Here is a 26,444-nt window from a genome sequence, read left to right on the forward strand (position 1 = left end):
GCCACTCCTCCCAGGTTTGCATCACCAGCAAACTTACTGAGGGTACACTGCCCCATCATACAGATCATTAATGAAGACGTTAAATGGGACTGGACCTAGTTTTGACCCCTGCGGAACAGCGCTAGTTACTGGCCTCCAACCAGACTTCGTGACACTGATCACCACACTCTGGGCCCAACCACTCAGCCAGTTTTCAGTGCACCTCACTGCCTGCTTATCCAGTACATGCATCAACAGTTTCTCTAGGAGGATCTTATGAGAGACAGTGTCAGAGGTAGAAGGTACTGAAGTCCAGGTAGACAATATCCACTGCTCTCCCCTCCTCTAGCAGGCCAGTCATTTCATTCTAGAAGTTTACCAAGCTGGTCAAGCATGACTTGCTCTTGGTGAAGCTACGCTAACTAGTCCTGATGATTTCCTTTGTCCTTGATGTGCCTGGAAATGGTTTCCAGAATTAGCTGCTCTGCCACCTTTCCAGAAATCAAGATGGCAGGCCTGTAATTCCTTGGGTCCTCCTTGAAGATAGTGACATTTGCTTTCCTCCAGTCTCCAGGCACTTCTCCCAGTCACCATGATCAACCAAAGATTATTGAGAGTGGCCTCACAATAGCATCTGCCAGCTCCCTCAGCACTGTGGCTGCATCCCATAAGGGCTCAAGGACTTAGGTACGTCCAGTTTACTTAAGTATTCCCTGACCTGTTCCTCTTTCAACAGGGGTACATACAACTTCCTTGCTCCTTCCCCTCTGGTCTCTGGGACCTGGGATTCCTGAAGGCCAGTCCTGCTAATAAAGATTGAAGCAAAGGTAGCACTCAGTACCTCAGTCTTTTCCATGTCCTCGTACTCAGGGCCTCTGTCTCATCGAGCAAAGGGCTCACATTTTCCCTTTGTCTCCTATGCACTTATAGATGCTGTTCTTGTTGCCTTGGACATCCCTGGTCAGATTCAATTCCATCTGGGCTTTAGCTTTCCTAACTTTGTCCCTGGATGCTCAGACAATGTTTCTGTATTCCACACAGGTTACCCATCCTCTGTATGCTGCCTTTTTGTGTTTGACTTTGGCTAGAAGCTCTTTGTCTATCCACACAGGCCTCCTGGCATTTTTTCCCGACTTCATATTCATTGGGATGGAACTCTTTTGAGCTTGGAGGAGGTGATCCTTGAATATTAAGCAGCTTTCTTGGGCCCTGCTTCCCTCCGAGGCTTTACCATAGAATCATTTAGGTTGGAAAGGACCTTTAAGATCGAGTCCAATCATTAACCTAACACTGCCAAGTACACCACCAAACCATGTCCCTAAGTGCCACATCTACACGTCTTTTCAATACCTCCAGGGATGGTGACTCCACCAGTTCTCTAGGCAGCCTGTTCCAATGCTTGATAGCCCTTTCAGTGAAGAAATTTTTCCTAATATCCAATCTAAACCTTCCCTGGCACAACTTGAGGCCATTTCCTCTCATCTTACCACTTGTTACTTGGGAGAAGAGACTGACCCCCACCTTGCTACAACCTCCTTTCAGGCAGTTGTAGAGAGCAATAAGGTCTCCTCTCAGCCTCCTCTTCTCCAGAGTAAACAACCCCAGTTCCTTCAGCCACTCCTCCTAAGACTTGTGCTGTAGCTTTCTTGCTTACCTTCATGCTCCAGCACCTTATCCCACAGGACTCTTCCAAGAAAATATTTCAGGAGGCCAAAGTCTGGTCTCCTCAAGTCCAGGGCTGTGAGGTCTCCTCCCTGCCCCAAGGATCCTGAACTCCACAATCTCATGCTCACTGCAGCCAAGGCTGCCTTTGACCTTCACATCCCCAGCAAGCCCCTCCTTGTTGGTGAGTAGGAGGTCCAGCACAATGCCTTTCCTCATTGGCTCCTCTATCATCTGGAGAAGGAAGTTGTCATCAATGGACTCCAGGAACTTCCTGGATTGCTTATGTCCTGCTGTGTTGTCGCATCAGCAGATACTGGGGTGCTTGAAGTCCCCCATTGCGGCAGAGGATCCACAGGGGACATCACACACAGACCAATGTGATCAAGTGAAGTCCATTTACTACAACTTTCAGCACAGTTATATACCCTATGTGCTTATGCACGTGCCTTATACAATGCTCTGATTGGTACAATATCTCGTTTCATGCGGTGCTATCTTATCCTTTCATTGGCTGCTCAAGCTTCTTCACGAGGCGTCTTGTGGTTGCTTATCTCGTACTTCGGCATCCAGGAGTTGTTTGTCAGGCTCTTCTTATCCTCCTTTTCCCAGCGTACAAGGACACAGTGTCCTTGTCCGCTTCAGCACTTTGTATGCTTATGCTTCATTCCAGCTAAAGGCTGGATTGCTCACATGTCCTCGCTCAGCCAAGAAATCCTCAACACCCCATGATGACCAGGGCCTGTGAACATGAGGCTGCTCCTATCTGTCTGTAGAGGACCTCATCCACTTGTTCTTTCTGGTCAGGTGGCATATAGCAGACACTCACTATAAAGTCACCTTGACCTGTCCTCTCTTTAAACCTAACCCATAAACTCTTAGCTGGCTCCTCATCCATCCCCAGGAAGAGCTCCATGCACTCCAGCTGCTTTCTCACATAAGCGGCAACTCACCCTCTGCATCTTCCCTGCCTATCTTTTCTGAAGAGCCTGTACCCCTTAATTGCAACACTCCAGCCATGGGAGCCATCCCAACACATCTCCATGATGCCAACAAGACTGTAGCCCTGCAACTGCACACAGATCTCTTAACTCATCATGTTTATTCCCCATACTGTGTGCACCAGTGTATAGGCACTTTAGAGAGACACCCCAGCATGCTGAGTTCCTGGAGAGGGTTTGGGGTATTTGTCCGTAATGGTGCCTTGTAGGTACTTGCTTGCTTACATGCAAGCGCTGGAGGTGGCCCCATCTGAGGCCCTTTTTGTAGATTCTGTTATCCTTTCCTGTCACATCAATGAAGGTAGGTTAGTAAATAGGTAAAAGAGAAAAAATATCTATTCTCTGCTTCAGCATTTGAGCAGTAAGCTACTGTTAGGAATAAATGGAGAGACAACAAAATGGTTCGTGTTTGTTGTAACAGCACAGCAAAACTCAAAGTTGCCCAATGCAGACTGAAAGCAAAAGTTAATTAAGCTGCCTGTCACTTTATATCCTTGCACAAGGGACATGGTATTGAGACATTCCTGTTCATCTGGCATTTTGGAGATGAGGTAAAGCTGCAGAAACTGTGCCTAGAGCCATGCGAGTGACATCACAGATGCATACCAAATATGAACTAAGCCTCAGAGCTAAGAAGACTGTTAACAGATGTCATTTGAACTTCAGCACATGCTTGTCTGAAGACAGGTGTGCTCTGACTGAATTCATCACAAGTCCTGTGAAATTTAGCAAGTGATAGATGAAAAGATATTTTATAGCCCACATAGGAATTATAAAGAATTATAAACTCAGCCACCTTTCATTGAAATCTGCCTCAGATAACTGTCTAGATCTAGGTAACGGTGCAGATAAATGTTCTGTCTCTTCAAGCATATAGCAATCACTAGCAGACATTTTGTTAAGAGTCTTGACACTAGAGAATTTAAATTACAGTACTTCAAAGTAACAATTGGTCTTTCCTGTGACTTGTAGGTACTTGCTATCAGGTTGGGAAGAAAGCTCACTGAAAGTACACGTTCTGCAAACAGGACATAATGAATTACTCCTGTGATAGCAGAGAGGGAACAGAAACAAGCACTGACATCCTGAAGCAATTGCATAAATGTCTACACACTTAATTTTCTTAAATTAAGATGAAGAACACCTTTTCCTCTCAACGCATCTAGCAATACATAGAATCCTTTTTTACAGTTCTGTTAGAGAGAAGGCCACTTTCATTTCCTCCACATTCCTGTTAGAAGGAGTCCTGAAAAGGCACAATGCAATAGTACAGAAATTTTCACTTCATTTCCATATTGGGGAGTGTCGTGGTTTAACCCCAGCCAGCAACTAAGCACCAAGGAGGTGCTCACTCACTGCCCCCTCCACCCAGTGGAATGGGGGAGAAAAATCGGGAAAAGAAGTAAAACTCATGGGTTGAGATACGAACGGTTTAACAGAACAGAAAAGAAGAAACTAATAAAGATAATGATAACACTGATAAAATGACAACAGCAATAATAAAAGGACTGGAATGTACAAATGATGTGCAGTGCAATTGCTCACCACCCGCCGACCGACACCCAGCTAGTCCCCGAGCGGTGATACCTCCACCCCCAGTCCCCCCAGTTTCTATACTAGATGGGACGTCACATGGTACGGAATACCCCATTGGCCAGTTTGGGTCAGGTGCCCTGGCTGTGTCCTGTGCCAACTTCTTGTACCCCTCCAGCTTGCTTGCTGGCTGGGCATAAGAAGCTGAAAAATCCTTGACTTTAGACTGAACACTACTTAGCAACAACTGAAAACATCAGTGTTATCAACATTCTTCTCATACCTAACTCAAAACATAGCACAGTACCAGCTACTAGGAAGACAATTAACTCTATCCCAGCTGAAACCAGGACAGGGAGTCACAGAATGCTCACTTGTCCTATTTAAAATGACCTTTTTTCAGTGAATTGAGCTAATGAAATTTAGGTCATCACAAATTTAATCAGTGGACAAGTATGCCTTTGAGACTTCTCTTGATTCAAAGACTTTTCATTGTAACTCTTGATACCATGCCTATTCTTTCTATGATAATTTTAAGGTGTGTGACAGTGATGGTGAAGGTCAATACTTAAAAATCCTGGACTTTTGTAGAATACTTAGGTAATTGTCTTTAAAAATAATAGCAACCTTCTTTTCACTTCAGACTGACATTTATCAGTACTCCTGTAGGAAGGATGATATGCAGCCCCACTGGGAACTTAAGTACATCCTATCAAACAGAATGCACATATTTTCTTAAAGAGTATTTGAGCACTGATTTAACACAGTAAATCCTCAAAGGTGGTTTAAACCTCTTTTTTTAATTTAACCAATACTAGTCAAAAGGTCTGCCTCTCTGCATTATCCATGAACACAGACTCAGACTTTATGACCATGATAGATGTGTGCATGACCACTTTCATCCTTTTATCCATTCATGTACTAATTATTTTTTTTTCCAGTTCCTGGCAGAATCTTTATATCTAAATAACAGAAAACAACTAACCCATTTTCTTGTGAGCAACTACACCACCACAGACAAACCTGGCAATTTGTCATACTTTCCTTTGCTGACTGTCTGGCTATTTCAGCTACAACTTGCCAGTCTGCCTCAAATTTGACTTTTATTGCTATTTGCATGACCCAAGTCTTTGTTAAATTACACAGAAAAACCTGAAAAGCTTTTAAGTAGCTTTGTTGCTTCTCTCAATACAGAGACCACATGGAATGAAGACTAACACTGCTGTTCTTCCCATCTGTTGGTTGTTGTTGCTTGTGTCTCAAGGGTTATCTTGTCATAATGGTGTTTGAGAGATGGATCTGCTCTGGGATACATGCACTGACAGTCCCTGATTAAAATCAACTTGGTGAGATGCCATACTAGTTTAACAGTCCAGATTGGTTCAACTGTCTCCATTTCCCTCTGTGAAAACCATCTTTCCCACGAGTATTAGCAGGCTGTGACAAAAATCACTTAATCTTCTCTTGAATGAACACACTGAACACTGTAACACATACATTCCAAATTTGACATTATCTGTTGCTGTCCTCTGAAACCATTTTTCCTTCCCAGACCTTTCCTGAAATAGTCACAACAGAACTAGAGGTAACAGTTCAGTAACAATCTGGTTAATACTGTGGTTAAGATAACCTTTCTTCTTGGCCCTACATCTGAGATAACACACTTTTAGCTACAGCATCAGACTAAGTTTATGTTCAAGTGATTAGTTACCAAGACCTGAAAACATTTCATAATTTCTTACATCAGAATGCTTCTGTCCAAATCCCTCCTGTTTGCCGAGAGCCACTGCAACATGATGATGGTCATCTAACCGAGTTTCCTAGTAAAGATGAAAAATGGCAATGTAAATGCATTTTCTTTACTGTTTCCAACAAAGACTATATAAATGCTTAGAACATGGTTCAGAACAATAGCAGAACATCATTTAAAATACTTTAAAACAATGACATTCAAAAAGCAACAGTCCTTTTTAGCAGAGAGCTCAAGGATGCAGATACATTAAAAAAGTTAGCAGGGCCATGTAACCAATCTTAGCTATCTGTTTTCCAATGAGATCAACTGTGAACTTCTGGGAGGTATTCTGAAAAACAATGATATAAGTGTAAACTTAAACCAGTGATTCTCTCACTCTTGGCTTCAGACAGCATGTAAGATCACAACTTCAAATTTCTGACATAGCAGTCTGAGCATTGCTCTGTGTAAATATGAACCAATCTTCCTCAAAAAACATTTTTAGATATATAAATATATATTTAGTAATATTGTTTATCTACTTAATAGTTTTGTTTAAAACTGTTTTCCCCTAGAAAGACTAAGAATTCATCCTAAACAATTCATTTCGGAAAAAACCACCTTATATACGGTTTCTGAAAAATGTTTATTTGGTAGTCAAATCGTAATCCTGTTGGGGGGGAGAAATAATGTTTTCCTTGTTTCTTTACCCCCAAATTTTCACATTATTTCCCAAACTTTCTGAAATGGAAATCAAGAATAACAAGAATTTTACCTAGAAAAATGAACAATTTACGTATCACCATTAATCTGAAAATCACCTAGTAGTCTGGATATTCTCCTGGGAGGTATGATTGAACCTCCAATTTCCACTTCCTTGGGAAATACTCTAACTGCACTATATTATAGTATAAAGAAAGCATCATGATGTCCTATTTCCTCCGACAGGTTGTTGGTTGCTTCTTTTTTTTCCTTTTAATCTAAGCAAAATGTCTTTTAAAACAATGCTGTCAGTCTGCATTAGGCTTCTCTACAGTTCATCTACTAGATAGGATTTTCAAAGATTTCGGTTGCAAGGATACCATTTTTGTGATTCCCAAACAGCCTTGTATATTAAAAAAAAGGTCCAAGATGCTCAGCTCAGATCTACTCAATCCAGCTCAGCCAAGACAGCAGCTGCTCTAGCCATGTGTAGCAGCAGTACAACTATAAGACTGGGGGACTCTACTGGCAAAGATGTGGGTGTTTTGGCAGATAGGTGCTGGTCTGGGAGTAGAACTGTTTTTACTTTGATCTCTTCAGCCACCAAAACTGTCCCTATTTGGCAGATTCAGCAGTGAAGTTCGTCACTCTCACCTACTTAAAAACAAAACATCAAGCTCTTGTTGTTTTACCTTTCTGCAAAGCACCAGTAAGAAAACGACTATTTAAATTCTGTCTAGATTAGGAGAAATATTTCATGCACTTGAGAAGCACTAACAGATCTGCAGTGTAAGGCATATTTCCCACGACTGCAAGAGCTATAGGTATAAGTACTACAAAGTATTTTACTAGGTTTTCCATTCCATTACTAGTGTACAAGATTGAAAATAAGTCAAGCATAAAGAATGCTACCTCAAGTTTGATGGAATCTAACCATTTGTAAACATGACACACATTTCTATAACTTCCTCAAAAATAAAGACTATGAAAATTAGATGTTTGATCAAGTCTTGCTAAACAACTTATATAGTTCTAGGGTGGCAGTGTTTTGTGTTTGTCTAGAGGGAAAAATGACTACATCCAGTTTTTCATCACTTCATTTCCCCCTTCTTCATTCTTTGCACATTCAAGAGGTTAAAGACTGATGAGAACAGGGGACACAGCACAGGCCATTCAGCAGTGGCCTATATCTGTAGTCAGAAGTCTGCCAACAACCGTGTTACAGCTTTAAGCTAAATGCACAGAAATTTCTTTTTGTGAAGTGAATTTATGCATTACTTCTTGTTTGTGCAACCATAAACAGATTATAGATAAAATCTTTTACATATTGTTAAATAATTTTTTGTCAGCTCAAAGCTGCATTTACTCTTTAGATAATAGTGACTCTTTAGATAACAGGGACCATTCCCCTCCAGAGACCCTGCCCAATGGATAACGAATTCATAAGGTTCCAACTCGTTTACTTCACATATCCTCTGTGATCACAAAAGAGGTTTCAGCATCTTACAATAAAACATAACAAACTATGCCCTTCATCTTATCTTTGCTGCTTCAGAGAAACGTAAATCCAAAACAAATGCAGAAGGGAAGGAGATCCTACTAGTGGCCAGCAAGAACTTTAAGGTATGGAGTTAATGAAACATACAGAAACCATAAAAAACAGCAAATCAGCTTGCTCCCCTATTCATCTGGAGATACTGCTATACCGGCTTATTAAATAAATCCAACTTTTTAAATAGATGATTAAACAAAAAGAGAAAGAAGACAACTGTACAGGATTTCCTCTGAGGTAAAGGAGGAATTCCTTTGCCTTTGTTTTGTTAAGATTCTTCTCTATAAACCAGAAAACATATAATGGATCAAAATTGGTTCTGCGCAGAGAAAAAAGTGTTACTAGGGCTGTTCAAGCTACAGGCACACTGAAACTTACAATGAACTCATTTTAAAGTCTCAGCAAAATGATGTGTTTGGGATTCAAATCATTCTGGATTCCCTCAACAACAGACAGGTTATGAGGAAACTGTACCTTCCCAGCCAGCAGAACTGATTCCTGTGTGAATCCAGTTGGATTAGCTAGTCTTAGAAGTTTTCATTCCTATTTATTCCTGACAATACAAAAGGATTAACTTCTTTTACTGAGGATGAAAGACTCCATTACAGTTGCACATCAACACCAATTACTAAATGTATTTCAAATTGACTCAGGTAATCTCAGTTTGAAATTCATATTCTGGAAGTAATGTGCTTGCTTATAGAGAAAACAAGCAAATATTTGTCACGAAAAAAGGCAAACAATTATTTGTGTAGCAGCAGTGATGCCAGACGATTCTTAATCGCTGAATAAGGTTTAGGATAAATTGGGTGCTTCCTTTATAAACTGGTTGTATCCAAAATTGAGGTAGGGACCAAAACAGAAGTGTCTTATATCTCATGTAAGATTTTTCTTCAATATAGATGCCAATAAGTGCTATCTAGTCATTCTTCCTGATTAATTGTACAAAACTGGGCCCAATAAGGAAAGAATCACGAATATGCTTCCCATTTTGCAAATCAGTAATTAGGATTTTTTTTCCACATATCAGATCTGCTACAGAGATTATATATATATATTATAAACTTATTCTTACCTCTTTAAATTATAAAACTTGCCATAATTGTTATCAATCAACTTCTTTCACTTTTATTAAAATTAATTAGTACTTCATTCTGTAAGTTTATTTTCTTCAAAGGAAGTAAATGGAGCATATAGAATTACTCATAATAATCATCAGAATAATGACTCCATCCTAAATTAACACCCTGACACAAATACTGTATCACTTTTCACTGGGCTAGTAAACTTTTAATTATTACTACACAAATTTACCTTTTTAAAATGAGTGAAGTATGCACTGCCTATGTGAATAAAGCATACTTAACACACATAGCAGACATACCTTAAAATTAAAATTATGGTTTTAAATGAAGTTTTACTGTATTTTTTCTCCTACTCCTTCCAAAATAGCTGGAGGGAATCTGAGCAGCAACCTCTAGAGTACTGTATGAAAACAAGTGCCTAAAGCTAAACCGTTCCAACAAAATCAAACAGGCTGTTTCTGAGCTACTGCCTTCTGTCTAACCTCAAAAATGTCTGAGGAGCAGAGGAGGGGAAAGACACTTTGAGGAAAAAAAAAAAAAAGCCAAAAAACCCACCCCAACTAAACCCTTGGTAAAGGGACAGCAAACAGTCAACTAAACAAGGTAGTTCATATGGTATTTACAACAAAATAACAGAATTTTTTTTTTTTAATGTTCACAGAAAATACTATCTCCAATATGAATGGACTTTGCTCTTGTGAACAGTTACAGGGTATCTGAACAGTGTCAGTTTTGAGTTGCTCTGATTCACTAGTACTTCACTTGACCTTTTTGTCACGACAAGTGTAATAAGATGGTAGATCTTTTTCTAGTCTTTATGCTTTTAAGTTGCTTTTTTTCACATTACATGATACTTTCTGAAGGACATTTCAGAATATTTTAAATGGGTAAAATGCCCTTTATTTCTCTTTTCTGTTTTTGGTAAGTTAGATTCTCTTTAAAACAAGACAATCCAAAATATGTGATAATTGGGTTTTAAACAGCCTTGCTCTCTTTGATCATCTCCTATCACAAAGATATAGGCAGATCTGAAAAATAGAAGTGAGGTTATTGTATTTTTGTTTATTTGATAGAAAATGTTCACTCAAGCAAACTCAGCACAACAGGAAACACTAGGAAAATACTATACCAGTAATATGCAGTCTTACAGGTGATTCTTAATGACCTCTCTGGGGTGACTCTTCCAGATTTCTCAAAATTAGTGTTTTCAGTTAACAGGTTGTTTCAAGAGTTTGGCTCAAGGGCAAATAAGGAAAGGAAAAAAGACTTTTGTAAGTATGAAAATGGGCACAAAATTAAAAGAAACTTGGGAGAAGACAAAAAAGGAAAGAGATGTTTAATTTTACACTGGGGATTGGTAAATGAAAAACTAGGGGTTTTTTCCAATTTCATTTTGATAAATGTTGATATTTAAATGAAATTATATCCCAATTGAGCTTGTATTTAAATGAAACTTGATAATAAATCCTTTCTTTAAAGTACTACAGTCTGCATTGTTATAAGGCTGTGCTCTTGGGAAGCAGGAGGGCAAGCATGGAAGGGGAGACGTTCCTCAGACAAAAATTAAATTGAACTTCTAGCAGTAATTACTAAGTAATAAGGAAAAAAATCAAATAATTATAAAGCATTTAAGTAATACAGGGAGCTGTCTACATCATCTCCTTCAGGCTGTTTTATTCAACCAACCACAGGCATATCAAATACCAAAAATAGGAGTTCCAGAAGTCAATCAGAAGAGGTAGATGCTCCCTTGACAGTGGTACACTGTTAGCATTAATACAGAAAGCATTCTATTACCAGATGCATCACAGTCTTTCCCAAGACTTTCTTTTGCCAGTCTATAACTCCAGCTAGTGAATTTCATTACATACTCAATCCCTAGAGAGTATGGCAATATCAGTAAGAGGGCTGATTTAGTATGGGTAGACTTTTAAAATAACACTAAAACCAAATGTGGCTAGAAATGCTGATAGGAATAAACTGTAAAGAGGTCAACTTATGCTACAAGTTAAATCTTACTAGTCCATTAATTCTTTTTTACTACGTGTGTACCATACATGTAGTTTGTACACTACACAAAATGAGCATACAGCAGAAATTTGTCATTTAGAGAAGATCTACTGGAACAGTTGTCTCCAGCAATGTACATATTTTCAAAATGTAAATGCATATTGGAAACTGAATACTCTTACTGAAAAGTGCAGTTGACTGTTTTGTGAAATTGCAAAGTATGTATTCTTTGAATTGCTAGTCAGCTATACACCAGCTGCACAAATTTGCGGCAGACTGGAACAAGGTGTCCTTTACAGACAATTTTAAAGTCAATGTCTTTGCATTTCTCCTTTGTTTTAAGTGGTTGAATGAAAATGCCTCTGGGGTGTAGAGAAATAGTATTGTGATTTTTTATTTTTTTTTAAAAGCTTGGTTTCTTTGGGTAATTAAATAATTTGAGATCATTGCATAGAATCATAGAATCATTTAGGTTGGAAAAGAGTCTTCAGATCATGAAGTCCAATCATTAACCTAACACTACCAAGTCCACCACTAAACCATGTCCTCATCAGTTCTTTCTCTATACACCCTTCAAACTCCATTAGATGCTTTTGATCATTTCCTACCAAATCTAACAAGATAGATATGTTAGTGATAAGTCTCAGTAACTTTCAAGAAGGAAAGCCAAACAAAACCCTCACACCCAACACCCAGAAGATTAAGCCCAAACTAATGTTCCAGTCAAGCAAAGGCAAGTTTTTTGCATCTCTCCATTCCCACAGACAGCAGCCAATTAGCACACTGTAACTTCAAACCCACAAAAGCACGTTTCTACCAGCTTTTATGGACAAGAAGTAAGAAACCCAAAGGAGCTGAAGACACCTCCTCCATTTCAAATATTTAACATAAACACTAACTAATGGGGTTAGTTAATTGCTAGTCCCATTCTAGACCAACTGATGAAGAACTTTAAAATCTTAGACACTGTTCAGAAGTCAGGTCTGAATATGCTTCAAGTGAACTTCCTGCACACCCTAGGATGAATTTCATAGAGTGCAAGAAATATACCCTAGGAACAGAAAAAATTAAAAAACATTATAATGAATAAATCTATGGGGTGTTTTTGCAATCATCAAAAGTACTTTAAAATGCCGTGGATTTATATCCTAAGTTTTGACTGATGTATGTTCAATGAGGTTATACAGAATAAAGGTGTGAAGCTGCAATTAAAAAAATCAAATGTGCAATGCAACCATAGTGTTGAGACTGTTTATCCCACAGTATACCCATATACTATTATTGAAAAAATGAATTTGAATAGTTCTTACCTCAAACGTCCACTCTTCTTCTTTATCTCCATCCAGAAGCATTTTTGTCTCCTTATACACCTTCCCTATTTCCAGTTGCAATGGGGACACATTAAATTCAATTCTTTGCAAGTTAAAGCCAATTCCGACTCCAATAGCCTTTAAGAAGCTTTCCTTTAAGGCCTGAAACACAGAATAAATGCATTTTATTAATACTGGCTGTTTTCAAACTGTTCTATAAACATTACTTCTAAGCAGACACTGTAGACCAAATAAATTTAAGACTTATACTATTGTAAATGTGAGGGTAGACTGATGCAATTATCAAGATAAAAAGTTATCAGCATTGTTAAATACCTAGCCTAACTTGCTGCATTATAATGAACATGCAACTGGAATTACCAAGTGGCACCTTGTTTGGGTTATGTGTTTAAAACTAGTCATAAATCCTTCTAGAAATGTGAGCTGTACTATGGTTCTCAAAATTATTCTGATGTTAAAAAAAAATCACTAAAATACAAACCCAATTAAAATATTATCTCCACATGAACATGTAACTATAAAAAGTATACAGTTTTACCATAATGAAAATAATAACAAAATATATCAAACGAGAACGTGCAGTTTATAGCGTTGCAGTCTTTAAATAGGAAAAAAAGTACTACCCAGTGCCGATGAAACATATCCAGCTGCATCCATTCATTACTCATAGACTTGATTACATCCCACTCTGTTTCAGTAAACTGCCGCTTCATGATGTGAAAGAAATTTGGAACTGAGCTACTACCTATAAATTAGAGAGAGATATTTACAGAAATTTTAACAGAATAGTAATAATAAGTAAATTAATTACCTCATGTCATTGCTGTAGAAAAACCTCATAAGAAAAAAAAATTAGGAACCAACTCTGCTCTACAATCTGAATTTATATAGCCTCAAAGCAGCAATGCTGGTGATTGTTCAGGACACAGTATGAAAAAAACCCATTCCTATAGCAGAATTACTGCATTAAAAATGTGAAATGAAAGTCATAAACATATTATGTATTTTCAGCATTCTCTAAAAAAAGAAATTATTTAACCAGTGCTGATTCTATATAAATAAAATGTATATTCAGCTACAAAAGTAGCATATACAGTCTCTGATATCTGACAGCTTGATCTAGTAACATTTTATAAAACAGCATGCTGTTTGTCAGAATTCATCAAGCTATTCTGCCTCCTGCCCTTGGATGGTGGGATATAAAAGAAACACTTTTTTAAGCACATGTGGAAATACAATCTCCCAAATTTATCACATGCATATTAAGTCTTTTGGATTTATTCTGCAAGAAAAATGGGGGTAGGGAGATGCCCATAATCACAGTAAGAAATATACAAAGGTAAAAAAACCCCAAACCACCAAACCTTCAAATCCTTAGATTAAATTTAATCCTCCTCTAAAAACAAGCACAGCTGTGTAGCTCTGCAGCAACTATTCAGGGGCTATATCACTTTTCCCCACTAGTCTAAATTCACTTTGCAGAAGATACTACAGACTATGTGGTTATATTGATCAATGGCATTTCTGTAATACACTGGAAGCTATGGACCTCATTACACAGTTGGCTAATCACCCACAGCCTATATCATTAATCAGCATACCATGCAATCTGTCCAGTAGGGCTTACAGCTGGCTAAACAGACAATGGCAGAAAGCAATCTATTTTCTTTAGTAGGGATAACAAAAATCTGGATAGAGACAATTCCACATATCAGGACAAAATTTTTCATATGTTATGCAATGTTCTTATGAGAAAGAAAATACTAGTCTTATTTAATTCAAAACATAGTCTCCCCTCCTAATACCACACTACTTTTAAGAACCCGTCACTAAATAATTGCTTAAAGAAGATGCAGATTCTAAGCCTAGCTCTGCCACTGATTCTGTGAGTGACTATGGGCAAGGAACTTTCCTTTTCTTCAATGGAGCTCCCCATCTTAAACCAGGGATAAGGGTATTAACCCTTCTCTATAAAGTGGTTGTCTTCTACAGATATCTAAGCACTATATAAAAACAGGTATTGGCAGCAGTAATAATTGGTCTAAACAAACTAATATCATACTAAAGCACACATTCAGGTTTTCTGACAATTTCCAGATCATACTGCAAAGTGTAATCTGACAGAGACATCAAACAAGACAGTGACATTTCAGAGATGCCCTCAATTTTATTTATAGACTAAAGTGAATAAAACATCTTAAGACAGAAATTTTGTTGGCAATTGCAGTAGTCAGCTAATGGAGTGATCCAGAACAATCTAAGGACAGAACTACCTTTCCTCTCTGGAGGAAATGATGATACTGAAAAAGAAAAGCAACCACAATGTTGTTTTGATGGATTACCAAGGCAAATGAAATATCCATCTACTTAGACAACCCAATTCCCTGAAAGAATGAAAAATAACAAAAAAATTTGGTCAACTTGGAGAAAGGTTATTGACTTTTATCTCTCTGAGTTTATATGGCCCATTTTATGACCAAGTAACTGTGGTAACACATGCTCCTAACAATTCACTTTTTTTTTCTTTCTCTTCTTCTCTCAAGTATTTAAGACAACAGTCTTGAGGCACCAGCCTCTTCAGGTGATTTAAACTACAAAACATTCAAGAACGTCCTGGTGTACCCTTCTTCCTCCATTGCTTTCAGAGTTCTCTTGCTTCAGTAACCCAGGGCTATTCACACTACCAGACAAGATTATCCAAGACTATCCACACTACACTATCTTCAGGACCTAGAGGTGTATAATACCTCCTGCATTGTCAGTCCTCCCACCATCCAAACCTTAACAAGCATGATGAATACACTTGATACTTAAACTGTTTAGTATACCAAGTGTATGTCAAACCCATATACTACTGCCTTTTCACTCCTTACTTACCCCTTTTTTGTCCCAGGTTTCTTCAGCTTTTCAGCTAACTTTCTCAATACTTATGTTCAAATTTACACAGTACTTCCCCCTCCACTCCAACCATCTGTCAACGTCCCTCCTCTGAAAAAGCTCAGGCACCACTTTCTCCTGAATTGCCCTCCCTTCCCATTTCCTTCTTAATAGAATCATAAAATCATTTAGGTTGGAAAAGACCTTCAAGATCATCGAGTCCAACCATCAACCATGCCCACTAAACCATGTTCTGACGTACCCCGTCCACTCGCTTTTTTAATATCTCCAGGGATGGTGACTCAACCACTTCCCTGGGCAGCCCATTCCAATGTTTGACAACCCTCTCAGTAAAAAAATTTTACCTAATATCTAACCTAAATCTCCCTTGCCTCAACTTGAGGCCATTAATACAGTACCATTGCTTCTCTCCAAGGAATGGATCAGATTAGAGGAGCTAAGACTATTATTCTCCACGAACCACTAGCAGTACCACAAGCTGCCTAGTCCATTTCCCCTCCTCTGGGCAACTTATTCCAGTGTTTTACTGTTTTCATGGTGAAGAATTGTTCTATTGAGACAGAATTCCCCCTGAAGTAACCCAAGTCTGTTGCCCTTTGCCCTGTTCCTGTGTACCCTCGTGAAAACAGCTACCTACATCTTCTCTACCGCTACCTTTCAGGCAGACTGTGATTGGATTCCCCTCCTCAGGTTTAACAAACCCAGCTCCTTCAATATTTCTACACAGGTCACGTTCCCCAAGACTCTAATCACCTTGGTGGCCCTTCACTAAACCCTCTTCAGTGTTTGCATGTTTCTCATGACCTGGGGGATGAGAAGGGGACAAAACTAGAAGCAGCAGAAAGTTTTCTTTTAGATGCTACCTTTTTTGCTTTTATTTTGGGGGGGTGGTGTGGGAGGGGCAGGAAGCTTCAAACATACTTGTCACAATTTACAAAAACTTCCTTTGAAAGAATGGGAACAAGTCCCATATAGCAATTATTCAGTTGCTTTTAAATTTTCATTTCTAAATTACCTCCCATTTGCCAACTTGTTTCAGAAATAAACTCACCTATCAACAATTACACAAACACTTGGACTTATTTCTGTGACCATTACAATTCACTAATAATCCAAGTTCTAGTTTACAAGATAATTAAATTTCATTAAAAATATACCAAAGAGCTTCATGCCAAATTATTCTATTATGCATACTTTAGAGCTAACAGCTATTTTGGATACAATTTTAGATTACACATGGCATAGTCTACAGATGATAATACGAGATACAGGGCAAGATAGGGTACCAGGGCCCTTCACTGAACATCTGAGCTTCCTATATTGATGAGAACTTTCTAAGACCTTTCGAAGTATTTTTCCTCCTGTGTTTATGGCCTGTATTTTTCTCTCAGAGAAGTTTAGGTGAAGTACTAAATCCTCTAAAAAAGATCTATGAACTGGAGAAGCATGATAAAAATGAACCGACAATAAAAACTTGAAAAACTGCTTCTCTGAAGGAACGAATGCTTTTATTGTAGTGCACACATATATTACAAATACTTCCAGAAACACGTTCTGTCTTTACATTTTCAATGATCAATGATAATGCCAGACACTCATTGAAACTTATAATTGTAGTACTGTTTCTTATTTAACTCACAGCAGTAAAGAAAAAAAGATTCCTTTAAGATATGCCTATACAGGTTGTAGATAACTGCCCATCTGACCTGTCTGTGCTTCTAAACATCCATATGCTAACAAGCTCAAGAGCAGATGCTGCACAGCTGGGTTCAAACAGTACTGAGCCTTTGCTCATATAATCCAGCACTCCTTTCCCAGTGTTCAGGGTTATTCAAAACACCACTTAAACATTGAGCCAAAAAATTAGCTGGGGATACTACTATGTGGAAAAATTTATTTGAAACACACGAAACTGCATCTCAAGTATCCCTTCTTGTAAGTCATATTTACAGCTTCTGAAGAATCAGAATTTAGATTCTGATTCCAATAAATCCAATATACTTACAGTAATCTTGTCCACCTCAGTGGCAAAGTGAGATTCCTGTAACACACAATGTATGCACTTCAGAAAAAATATTTATGTATGTAAATTACTTATTTAAATTGGTGAGCATCAGGAAATTGCACAATATTTATCTGATTGGTCAAGCACCTGACTCGGTGGGGGTTCATCACTGAAATGGAATAAATTAAATTTTGTGGGTTTAAGAATACCTCAGCGAGATATGACATGTTTTCATATGAGATTTCAAAAATAAGTGGAGTTGGAAGCAGAGAAAACCATGAAGCTTGCTCCACAGGTGGCTTATGATTAATGGGAAGATACATATGCCCATCAACTATTAAAATTCTTTGAAACAACAATCACTCACCTTTTGCTGGTTTTCTTTAAGAGAAGAAAAATTGTGATGGGAGCAGATCTATGAAAATACTGGATAAAAGGTTTCAAAAAGAAAAAGAAATGAGAAAAATGCTGATTTAGATTCTATAGGGAATTGAGAGTGTGTATTTCAGGAGACAGAAAAACTGAGCCCATGGCACGAAAGTTATTAACATGACAAGGGGGTGGAAGGGTAGGGATAAGATTATTTAATTAAACCAAACTTGCCTGAGTCAAGTGGATTGATGAAAATAAGCTCCGCTGTGACAGAGTTTTCTTGCTTTGAAATTTGTTGTATTGACTACTGTAAGTATTCTGTCAAAAATCTAACAATATCTCTTTTCACAATTACCCTCTATTAATACCTTAAAAAATAAGTTTATTTAGTATAGAAGCCTAATCATAAAGATGTTATTAAGAAAGATGCTTTTTCTTTTCAGAAATACATATATCTTTTCAGTTATCAACCAAATAACTTCACTATTAACCTTATGAAAATCTCAGTTAACAGCTAGAAATTTTGAATGTGGCAATGCCTGGCAATGTAAACTTTAAAACTATTTCCAATGCTTTGTATATATACTTCTTACTTGCCTATGCCACTTAATTTCCTAACTTACAGTTAATATACTGTTCAAAATTTCTTTTCAAGAGAAACTTGGAAACAAACTTTAATTCTTTTTAATATTGAGCAGAATTATATTGCCCTCATTTGAAAATACATTTTCATTTGTATATGTTTTTATTGCTCACTCTTTTTCTCATCGTTACACAAACTGTTGTGCATTCTTTCTTTTTGCTTTTGTTCATAATAGCTAATATTCTGAAAGCATTTCTCTAGTCTACTGTAAACTCCACTTTTGAAGAATTTTTGTTACAGAGCATGATGCCCTCTAAATATTGGAAGCAGTTTTTGTTTTTACATTGGATCACCTTGCTGAAAAGCAAGAAAGTAAACTAGAAAACTCCACTAAATTTAACCAAAACATACTACAGCTTCTTTTCATAATATCCAATTAACTGACAACAATTTGTCCCAGTATGTGACTGCCTGACAAATACAAACCTGTCTGTTCATTTGCATTGGAACAAAATTGACTGGATGTTTTAGCTATTCAATGGCCTAACTTTAAAAGTCCTTTTTCCCTAGGATGTGTAGAGCTCTGCCTCCTTTCCATAACACTCTTCAACTTGCTTATTAGGGAACAGTAGCCAACAGAGGAAAGGCATCCACCAAATCTCTCACTAGTTCCTCCAGTTGGTGTCTAAATTAGTTTGATATTCACAAGAGAAGCTAGAGGTTTTATCCTTGAGACCAAGGCATATTCTCATTGGTTTTTCTTTAATCTACAGACACTTAAGCCTCACACCTCTGTCACACCATAATGAAGATCTGAAACCAGAGTAGTTCACAGAAAAAAAAAAAAAAGTAAAATTAACACAGTTGTGAAGGCAATCAATTTCTTTCCTATATACAGCTATTATTCCCTGCTAATAAACTTTCAAGCACATTAGATCCTTAAAAATATAATCTGAGTAATCTTTCAAAAATTGTCTTCTACGCATTTAAAAAAAAAAATTCTAAACCAAAAGTTAGGTTTCTTCATTAAATTAAAAATACACAATATCCAGTAAATTTCAGGAAGACTGAGGAGAAGAAATAGTGAGTGATACTGGAAAAGAGTCCAATATTAAACCTGGAAAGTAAACATGCTATATACAGATAAGTATGCACAATCATGTATGTGCATACACGTGTGCATTTTGGATTTTTTGCACAAACTATTTACACTGAAATATACAATGCCATCTTTTCCACTGCAATGACAACTGGGTATTTTATTAATTTTTTTTTTGTAAAGACTAGGCCAAAAATCTGCTTTGCATTTTCCCTGTAAAACAGCAAAACCTCAGACCAGATACAAAAAGATTGATTTTAAAAAGATGTAGGAGTGAAGAACAAGAAAACATGCTATATTCCCTGGTCCTATTTGAGAAAATGCTTTAGAAATAGTAGATAAATGCAGGGTAATTTTCCCCCATTTTCCTACCTGATAAAAAAAGCCAAACAACTTGCATTTGTAGGCAGATCCACGTAAATTATGATGCTAATAATAGTGAAGACTACTATCCATAGGGCTAATACAGAAATCTTCATACTGGTGTTTTGTTTACACTGTTAAAACATCAGGTCAATTGTAAGTCAGCTTTGGTAATACAATGTACACTTAAAGGTAGTAACTGTCCTGTTGTACCTGAAGTTATTAAAACTATGACATGCCTTTTCAAAAACAGTGAGAAGAACAGATGACTGACCTTCCTCACTTCAGTTTTTACCAGTTTTACAGTCTTCAAATTGTTTTGGTCAGATACAAACTAACTAGCTTATACTGTGGTCTATATCCAAAAATATGGAAATTGAAAGCTAAAAGCTACTACTGCCAGATTACTGATCAACTAATCCGCTGAAAAAAACCCACAAAACAAACAACCAAAAAACCACCAACCCCCAGAATGCTAACAGATTCCTGACTGCCTGGAACTTCATGAAAGAAACAGGTCAGTGATCAAGAACTAATATCTAATCAATACATATCAATTACTTTCAGATGGCAAACGGGCAAAGTGACAATGCGAAACGTACTGGCTAGCAAAATGAGCGACTGAAGTATGAACAGATCAATCTACTTAATAAAGCAAAACACAGCCTAGCTATAAATCCTGCAAACTAACAAACTGTATACAATGAATACGTTTTGAGTCCTGGACTCTTGGGCTGACAATCCTTTGATGTAGGACCCAAGACATGTTTGACCATGTTTTACTATCTCTAAAGGAAACCAAAGTAAACTGATACAGACAAAACATTTCTTATGCAACCAATGAGCAAATGCTAATTGTTCATTAATACCAACTAACCCTTGTACAGATGTTTAGAAACTGACAACACAAGACAAATAACTAGCTAGATAAATTACTAACTTGGAAGAACTAGACAGAAAATTAACAAAGCATGTTTTTAAAATCTATTACTTCACACAGCTTTAGTGTGAGTTGGAAATTGGATTTGGATTCTGTGACCTCTCCACTTTCTGCCAGTATCCCACAATTCTCCCAGTGATATATGTTAAACATCCATTCTCGTGTAACTACTGATGATATGTTTCATCTTGGCGTGCCTCCAAGAAGCAGCATTAACTTTAAAATGTCAGAAAATTTGAGGTTGCCTCCTCCGAATTACTCAACGTTTCCCAGATTGTACAACATGGAAAAGTCATAAAGAGACTGACATAATTTGATAATGTTTGATATTTTCTCTGCAGTTAGGATCGTTAAGTCTTTGCAATATTAGAGAAACTGCTAAGGTTTCAATCACATTACTGGGATTGGGTCTAACAGCAGTAATGAATATTTAAGCAAGCTGCCCTGATAGTCAATGTTAAACAAAAGAAAGTAAAGAATCATAATGAATTAGATAGCTCTACCTCCAAAACTGCACTGGAAAAACAGCAATTTTGACACAGGTGTGGCTTGGATAAAAAAACCTGAAGAGAAGTCACACACTATTAAGTGGATACCTCACATCTGATCAATTTACAGACAAGTGGTCTATGGTCTGCAACAGATACATGCTTTTTTTTTTTCTATTTTCAGAACAAATGTCAAATGACACATCCTCTCAAATTTTGTTCAGACTCCAGCATACTTTCACATGTTCTTTCTATGCCAAATATTCAACTGCAGTACAGACTTGCATTGAAGACCTTACTGACATAATCACACCTGGGTACAAGCGCATGGTTTTAGCTTGCTTCTGAGTAGAGAAAAAAAAAGTATTTAAAATATAGGAGGTCTAAATCACTAAGATGATTCAGGAAACCCAAATTCTTTTAATGAAATGTATAACTAAACAGTAATAGCAAAAAAGATAATGAGCAGTAATAAAATAAGAAAACCTTTCGTAACTTGTTATACAACCTCTTGGAAAGGGCTTAAGCAAGTAAAAGTTACAACCATTGACATAGACCACAGCTAGCAAAGCTCTAGGTAGCCACAGTATTTCCTCAAAAAGGTAAATTACCCCATAAAAATGGCATTTTAATCAGTTTTCCATTATAAAATATATCAGTTAAAGCAACCATTCCATTTTGTCAGAGCAGCAGGAACTCTACTTCCTTTCAACACTCATGAAGTTATGATGCATCCACACTGAAAATAAACACAAAAGCACAAAAACTAAATAAACATAAAAATAGACTTTCTTGTATAAAGCCATTGTGCCTGTGGGTTGTGAGGAACAAATACTGATGTAAAATAAGTCAAAAAAGTCAAACATGCTCAGATCTCTCTAAAGGTAACAGACATTTAGGAACATAGAACATGTTCTAATGGAGCTAGATCTTTTTACTCTTTAAATTACAGACAACAAAATCCTCAAGGTGTTGCTAGTGCAACAGTACCCACATATATGTGCCTGACCATCTATAGCCTTACGCTACAGTAGTACTAACAAGCCACCAGATCTCTCAAACATTTTATTACATTTTATGAAATAATGTACTAGACGGCCTTTCTACACATACAGAAAGATCATATTGACTGAAATCTTTGACAATTAATCCTTTGCTTAAAAAAAGGAAAATATACCACTTAATACCATCTACTATTACCAGAAAACAGACAAGCAAAAACCCACTGCTATGAGAATGACCACCCAGTGTCAATACTAGATCACTTTCTGCCTCCAGTGAAATCAGATTAACTCTCACACTGTACATGTGTGTGCACATATATATCTACACACACACTCATATAGATGTATATAAAAAGCATATATGTACATATATACATACATATACACACATATATGCTGGTATGCATGTGTGTATATATATATGCATGCATATATGGTGCTGGTGAGATGCATAGACAGAAATTCCAGCACAAAGGGGATGACACCCAGTTCTATCTTTGCATTCAATCAGATATACTGCAAAACAACATTATCCACATGGTATTGCTAATGGTTGCTACTGAACCATAAAAGCATTAAGATAATAGTAGCAGGAAAGGGTAGATACTTTAGTGAAAATGTGATTACAGGGAGAGTATTCCCATCTCTAAGGAACTAGTACTACTGTAGAACCTGAAGGTGCATTGGGATCTGCTTGGTACTTGGTACATAAATATCACATTGGACAAAAGAGGGGGGAAAAAAAGCCAATTATCAGTACCTAAGTCATCATCATCTTCCACATGAATTTGACTACATGATTCACGCTTCCTAGCACCTTGATTTGACTAATGCCATTTCCCTTCCCCCTGCCGAAAGCTCTGCAACCTTAGAAAGTACAAGCTAATTCAGACTGAGCTGGTTTCTCTCAAAGAGTACGATGAGAGATCTCTCTTCTAAATCCTGCATTTGGTGTGGAGCTGGTCCTCAATATTGAGACATACACACTCTGGGACTATATCCTTCCACATCATAATATCCTACTCCAGTAACGAAGCCACTGAACAACAGAGTTCCCTGCGACGTCAGAAGTCAGGACACTGCACAGATGCCTGTCCCAGAACATGAATCTCACAGCCAGATGCAGTAAAAATGTCCCTGTCCTGGTTTCAACTGGGATAGAGTTAATTGTCTTCCTAGTAGCTGGTACAGTGCTACGTTTTTGAGCTAGGTATAAGAAGAACATTGATAACACTGATGTTTTCAGTTGTTGCTAAGTAATGTTTAGACTAAAGTCAAGGATTTTTCAGCTTCTGATGCCCAGCCAGCAAGAGGGTTGGAGGGGTAGAAGAAGTTGGCACAGGACACAGCCAGGGCACCTGACCCAAAGTGGCCAACGGGGTATTCCATACCATGTGACATCCCAACTAGTATAGGAACTGGGGGGAGTGGGGGGATCACCACTCAGGGACTAACTCAGTGTTGATTGGCAGGTGGTGAGCAATTGCACTGTGCATCATTTGTATATTACAATCCTTTTATTATTACTACTGTTATTTTATTAGTGTTATCATTATTAGTTTCTTCTTTTCTGTTCTATTAAACCCTTCTTATCTCAACCCACAAGTTTTATTTCTTTCTCCTGATCTTCTCCCCCATCCCACTAGGTGGGGGGAGGAAGTGTGAGTGGCTGTGTGGTGCTTAGTTGCTGGCTGGGGTTAAACCACAACAGTCCCTTATCTTTTTCATGCTTAAACCATCCCCATTTCTGTGTATACACAGTCCTTCCCTCTTTTCCCCCCTTCAAAATGAAGTCCAAAAAACCACTAAATGACAGAAAAAGTATTAGTGTTTTAAATTTGGGAATTGATCTCTCCTACGTAACAGTGAAAGTAACCATGTAAGAACATGCTTTAAAAAAGCCCCTTGTAAAGCCATTTGTTTGGCTTGCCAGCAGCTGAAAGACCGTTTGGCCCACCTGACAACTGAAACACAGCATGTTTTGTTTGGTCTTCCCATAGAGAAGAGATAGCAGTCAGCTAGTCATTCAGCATATTGTCCCCACATATCCTTCCCTGCTATCAACACAAATCAACTTCTGCATAGCTCCAGACCGGCTACTGCAGGAGCTGTCTTTTATCCAGCCAACAGGCTATACAAGAAAAGATGAAAGAGGAAGATAATTGTATTGCAACATGGCAAAAGCAGCACATGGCCCACAACTGAAAAACTGATAAAAACTTCAATGGTTCATTCACCTGTATCAGTTATATCTTTCATAGAATCACAGAATGGTTTGGGTTGGAAGGGACCTTAATGATCATCTAGTTCCAACCCCCCTGCCATGGGCAGGGACACCTTCCACTAGACCAGGTTGCTCAAAGCTCCATCTAACACTTCCTGGGATGGAGAATCCACAACTTCTCTGGGCAACCTCTTCCAGTGTCTCACCACCCTCACAGCAAAGAATTTTCTCTTAATATCTAATCTAAATCCACCCTCTTTCAGTTTAAAACTGTTACCCCTTGTCCTATCACTACACTCCCTGATAAAGATTCCCTCTCCACCTTTCCTGTAGGCCCCCTTTAAGTACTGGAAGGCTGCTATAAGGTCTTCCCAGAGGCATCTCTTCTCCAGGATGAACAACCTCAACTCTCTCAGCCTGTCCTCACAGGGGAGGTGCTCCAGCCCTCTGACCATCTTTGTGGCCCTCCTCTGGACCTGCTCGAGCAGGTACCTGTCTTGCTTATGTTGGGGCCCCCAGAGCTGAACGCAGTACTGCAGGTGGGGTCTCCCAAGAGCGGAGTAGAGGGCGAGAATCACCTCCCTCGACCTGCTGGTCACACTTCTTTTGATGCAGCCCAGGATACAGTTGGCTTTCTGGGCTGCAAGTGCACATTGCTGGCTTATATCCAGTTTTTCATCCACTAATAACCCCAAGCCCTTCTCCACAGGGCTGTTCTCATTCCACTCATCACCCATCTTGCTATGGCGATCTACTACCATATCTACTCTTGCAGATACTATCTCCAAGTGTTTGCTATGTTTTTATCAAATTGGGGTTTTTTGCTAGGAAAAAGATCTACATATTTAAACCAAAAGCCCAACAATTCTGATGAACAGACAGAAAAACTGTACAAGGCAAGTAACTATTTTTTAATGCACTACAAGATTGGATTTTCCATCAAAATGCAACACAGCACGTAACACAGGCATGAATGCCTAGAAGTTACAGCTCCACCCAATATAAGGCAAGAAAACAGCTACTTATAGAAGTAGCAGAAGTTTCCTGGTCCTAAACCTTCCTGAAAACCTGACATGACAACAGCAACCTGTCACCTTCAGTGAGAAAATATAAAAATATTTGCCTTGTTAAAAATCAGGATTTCTTTTAGAAAGGAACTACATCAGGGAAATCCAGCTGAGTCTATTTTTTTTTTAGTTACTGAGGGGAGACATTAAATATTTAAGATACGTTTCTATCATTTCGTAAGTCAGTCTAAAAATCTGCAAATCTGTCTCTAAAACATTGTATCCCAACCTTGAAACTAATAAGATCTCCAAAGCATAATCCTTGCACAGACAACATCCAAATAAGCTTCTGACAACACAGAATACAGACAGCTTCTATTTTCCAACCCTTGCAACAAATATCTGTAGAGCTGAAGCTATAGGAAATGGTCAGCGTTAGCAAGAAACTCCTCAAAAAGCGAATCCTAATACTTACATAATAATTACTTAACCTTGGCCCCCCCATCACACCTTTCTTCTAGACTTCCTTAACGTGGAAAGCCAAAGCTAACTGTCATTAGCACAGGCTGAGAAGTATTTTTAGTTCTGTTAAAAAAAAAAACCAACACAGTTCTCTTTAGCACCTCATTTTGAATATATAACTTGACTTCCCAAAAGACCAATTAAGGAATAAACTGTGTTTTTTTTAAATTGTGTGCAGAAGGATATTTCAGAAAAAAAACCCAAACCAAACCAGACAAGCATTCTTATAGTTCCTCTTTGTTCCACCTCTTATTTTTACTAAAAGCTCCTGGTTTAAGTTTTTTGCTTTCATAATTGTTAATTTATCCCTCATTTTAAACATATCTATTCTCTACAAGTTCATTTTTACTGT

The 26,444-nt window shown here is 37.9% G+C and overlaps 1 protein-coding gene across 4 annotated transcripts in view; it reads right to left on the reverse strand.

Moving 5' to 3' along the window:
* The window catches only part of AASDHPPT (aminoadipate-semialdehyde dehydrogenase-phosphopantetheinyl transferase), a 45,770-nt gene that overhangs the window by 11,478 nt on the left and 7,848 nt on the right, over positions 1 to 26,444 (reverse strand). For all 4 annotated transcript variants that reach the window (XM_075050008.1, XM_075050010.1, XM_075050007.1 and 1 more), the window contains exons 3-5: positions 13,211 to 13,332; positions 12,567 to 12,728; positions 5,918 to 5,995 (exon numbers count right to left, since the gene is read on the reverse strand). In XM_075050008.1, coding sequence (XP_074906109.1) covers positions 5,918 to 5,995; positions 12,567 to 12,728; positions 13,211 to 13,332 — 362 coding nt within the window. The remainder of the gene's footprint in view (positions 1 to 5,917; positions 5,996 to 12,566; positions 12,729 to 13,210; positions 13,333 to 26,444) is intronic.

The sequence above is a fragment of the Buteo buteo genome, chromosome 18 (genome assembly GCF_964188355.1).
Source record: "Buteo buteo chromosome 18, bButBut1.hap1.1, whole genome shotgun sequence".
Classification (NCBI taxonomy): domain Eukaryota; kingdom Metazoa; phylum Chordata; class Aves; order Accipitriformes; family Accipitridae; genus Buteo; species Buteo buteo.